This window comes from Actinia tenebrosa, unplaced genomic scaffold (assembly GCF_029948245.1).
Source record: "Actinia tenebrosa isolate PJP-AT-01 unplaced genomic scaffold, QUT_ActTen_1.0 PGA_scaffold12__29_contigs__length_12842862, whole genome shotgun sequence".
Taxonomy (NCBI): Eukaryota; Metazoa; Cnidaria; class Anthozoa; order Actiniaria; family Actiniidae; genus Actinia; species Actinia tenebrosa.
The window spans coordinates 6,589,610-6,592,211 of NW_028292572.1; the positions used below are offsets into that span (position 1 = coordinate 6,589,610).

The 2,602-nt window shown below is 38.7% G+C and overlaps 1 protein-coding gene across 1 annotated transcript; it reads left to right on the forward strand.

The window, feature by feature from the left end:
- The first annotated feature begins 338 nt into the window (after nt 1-338).
- Nucleotides 339-1,913, forward strand: LOC148912133 (uncharacterized). Its single transcript, XM_089027966.1, has one exon. The coding sequence runs from the start codon at nt 339-341 to the stop codon at nt 1,911-1,913; it is 1,575 nt and encodes a 524-aa protein (XP_088884092.1).
- Nucleotides 1,914-2,602: the final 689 nt, after the last annotated feature.

The window sequence follows — 2,602 nt, forward strand, 5'->3', positions numbered from 1 at the left end:
ATTATTATCATAACCCTAAAACAACCTCTGGGCTGATCTAAGTCAGGGCACGGCTAACTCACAGATCGAACCCTAAAACAACCTCTAGGCTGATCAAAGTCAGGGCACAGCATATTCACGGATGGAATTCAAATTTAGTTTGTCAAAATCAGGTAGTACTCCATTTCTACCCCCTGGGGTCTCGGGTTCAATTTCTTGATTCGGCGTCACATGTGAGTAGAGTTTGTTGGTTCTCTATCTATCCTTGGTTTTCACCCACGTGACCAACATCTTGACGACGGTTGCTAAGCCGCCATATTGGTGTACCACGCTGGTATCGGCCATGATAGTTTATCGTAATGGTTCTCTGTTTGTTCGTGGATTGCAACGCTAAAAGTGGACGACATAAAGGTATTTCTTTCTGTAGAGTACCGACAGTAATTAAAAACCAAGGAGAAGAAGCCGAGGAGTTATCAATTGAACGCAGAACGAAATGGATTTCCGCTATAAGTCGGGCAGACTTGACCGAAACTGTTGTGCTGAACAACCGTGTTTGTAGTCGCCATTTTGTTTCTGGGAGTCCAGCAGGAAGTTGGGACCGATATAATGTGGATTGGGTGCCTACTCTACACCTTGGAAAGCCTCAAGTCAAAGTGAACGCTAAAGATGATGCTGAAACAGTGCTTGCTCGATCGGAAAGAGCAAGATCTCGCAGGAAGAAACGAATCGAGCTAGCCGAGCAAGAAATGGCCAAGAAAAGGCTTTGTTTACAAGAGAAAGGCGAGACTGTTCGAAGCATTATTTTTACTGGTCCAGAAAGTAAGAATAATGATTTGTCATGTTTTGTAACTGATAATATTACGAGTGAAACCCAGACTGACATGCAAACAAATGACAGTGACTCTCTGGACACTTTTGAATATCAAGAGCCAAAGTCACAAGAGGCGAGCACGCAAACCGAAGTTACAGAAACATTTGAAGCCTCCACGCAAAGCGAAGAGTTTGAATATATGTACACGAAAACTATCCACGGATTTACTGAGAACGACTTCCAAGACGACGATGAGAAAGTAAATTTTTACACTGGACTCCCCTCCTACGAGATCTTGCATTTTGTGTTTGAGCATGTTTCCCCCTTCGTCTCTCGTCGCTCCCAAGTATTATCACGTTTTCAAGAGTTTATCATAGTTCTCATTAAATTAAGACTTGATGTTCCCTTACAAGACTTGGCATACCGTTTTAATGTCTCCCTGCCAACAGTATCAAGAACTTTTAAAGCTTGGCTTGCTGCTATGGATGTTAGACTATCCCCACTTCTTCACTGGCCAGACAGGGAGAGTCTAATAAGAACCATGCCACAATGTTTTCAGTTCTCTTTTGGAACAAGGACAACTGTAATAATTGATTGTTTTGAATTGTTTATTGAGAAACCAACAAATCTATTAGCTCGTGCTCAGACATTCTCATCATACAAGCACCACAACACCATCAAGGTCCTGGTTGGTGTCACACCTCAAGGAACTATTTGTTTTGTATCAGAAGCCTGGGGAGGGCGTACATCTGATAAATTCCTCACTGAAAACTCTGGGATTCTGGAGAAGCTGGTGCCGGGAGACATGGTAATGGCAGATCGTGGGTTTACTATTCATGAAAGTGTTGCTTTCAAAAGAGCAAAACTAGTAATACCTGCTTTCACTAAAGGAAAGAAACAACTCGATCCCTTTGATGTCGAGCATACTAGAGGTATTGCAAATGTTCGCATACATGTTGAGAGGGTTATCGGGCTATTACGCAGGAAATTTACCATCCTACAGGGAACACTACCAACAGACTTCTTGATGAGCAATCCTGATAGCATTCCATTAATTGACAACATCTTAAGAGTTTGCTCAGCTCTTGTAAATTTATGTCCTCCCATAGTTCCATTTGATTAGATTGTATAACCATATTTAATAATTTTCATTTTCATATATTTAGAAAAAGTATAAGAATATCAGTTTTGAATGCAAACATGGAACCTGTTAAAGAGTACTAGGTTATCAGTATGATTTTTTCTCATAATGGCCTTATATTAGATACAGTTGGGACTAGGGATATTTGCAGAAAACAAAGAATGCTCAATCTGGGAGATCTTTTGTGTTGAAGTCATTTACCTCACAAAATTTAGCCTATCATTAAGTGCCTCTTTAAGTAAGGTTAAAGATACTGATTATAGCAAAGTAGACTTTGATTAGTGAGGTCTTTATGACTTTGCTAGTCCCAACAGCAATTGAATGGTCCTTGCATGTGAGAAAAATGTACTTTCAAAATATATTATGCAAAAAACAAAACAGATACTCTGTGTTTTTTTCCTGTGCCATATAGCATGTCAATGTTTGCATTCCTGGGATTCTAAATTTTTTTTTTTTGCAATTCATAAACTTCAACACTTTAAAAAAATTTTACTAGAACTTTTTTACTAAAAATTATTTACTAGCTATCATTGTCTTATTTTAAGCATGTCAATAAACAGCTTAGTTTGTAAAATTTAAACATGTCTTTACCTCCTTTGTTTAATTTTTGAAATGAACATTGAATATCAGTTTTTATTGCCTAGAGTTCATTTATATCTCTGGAAATGGAC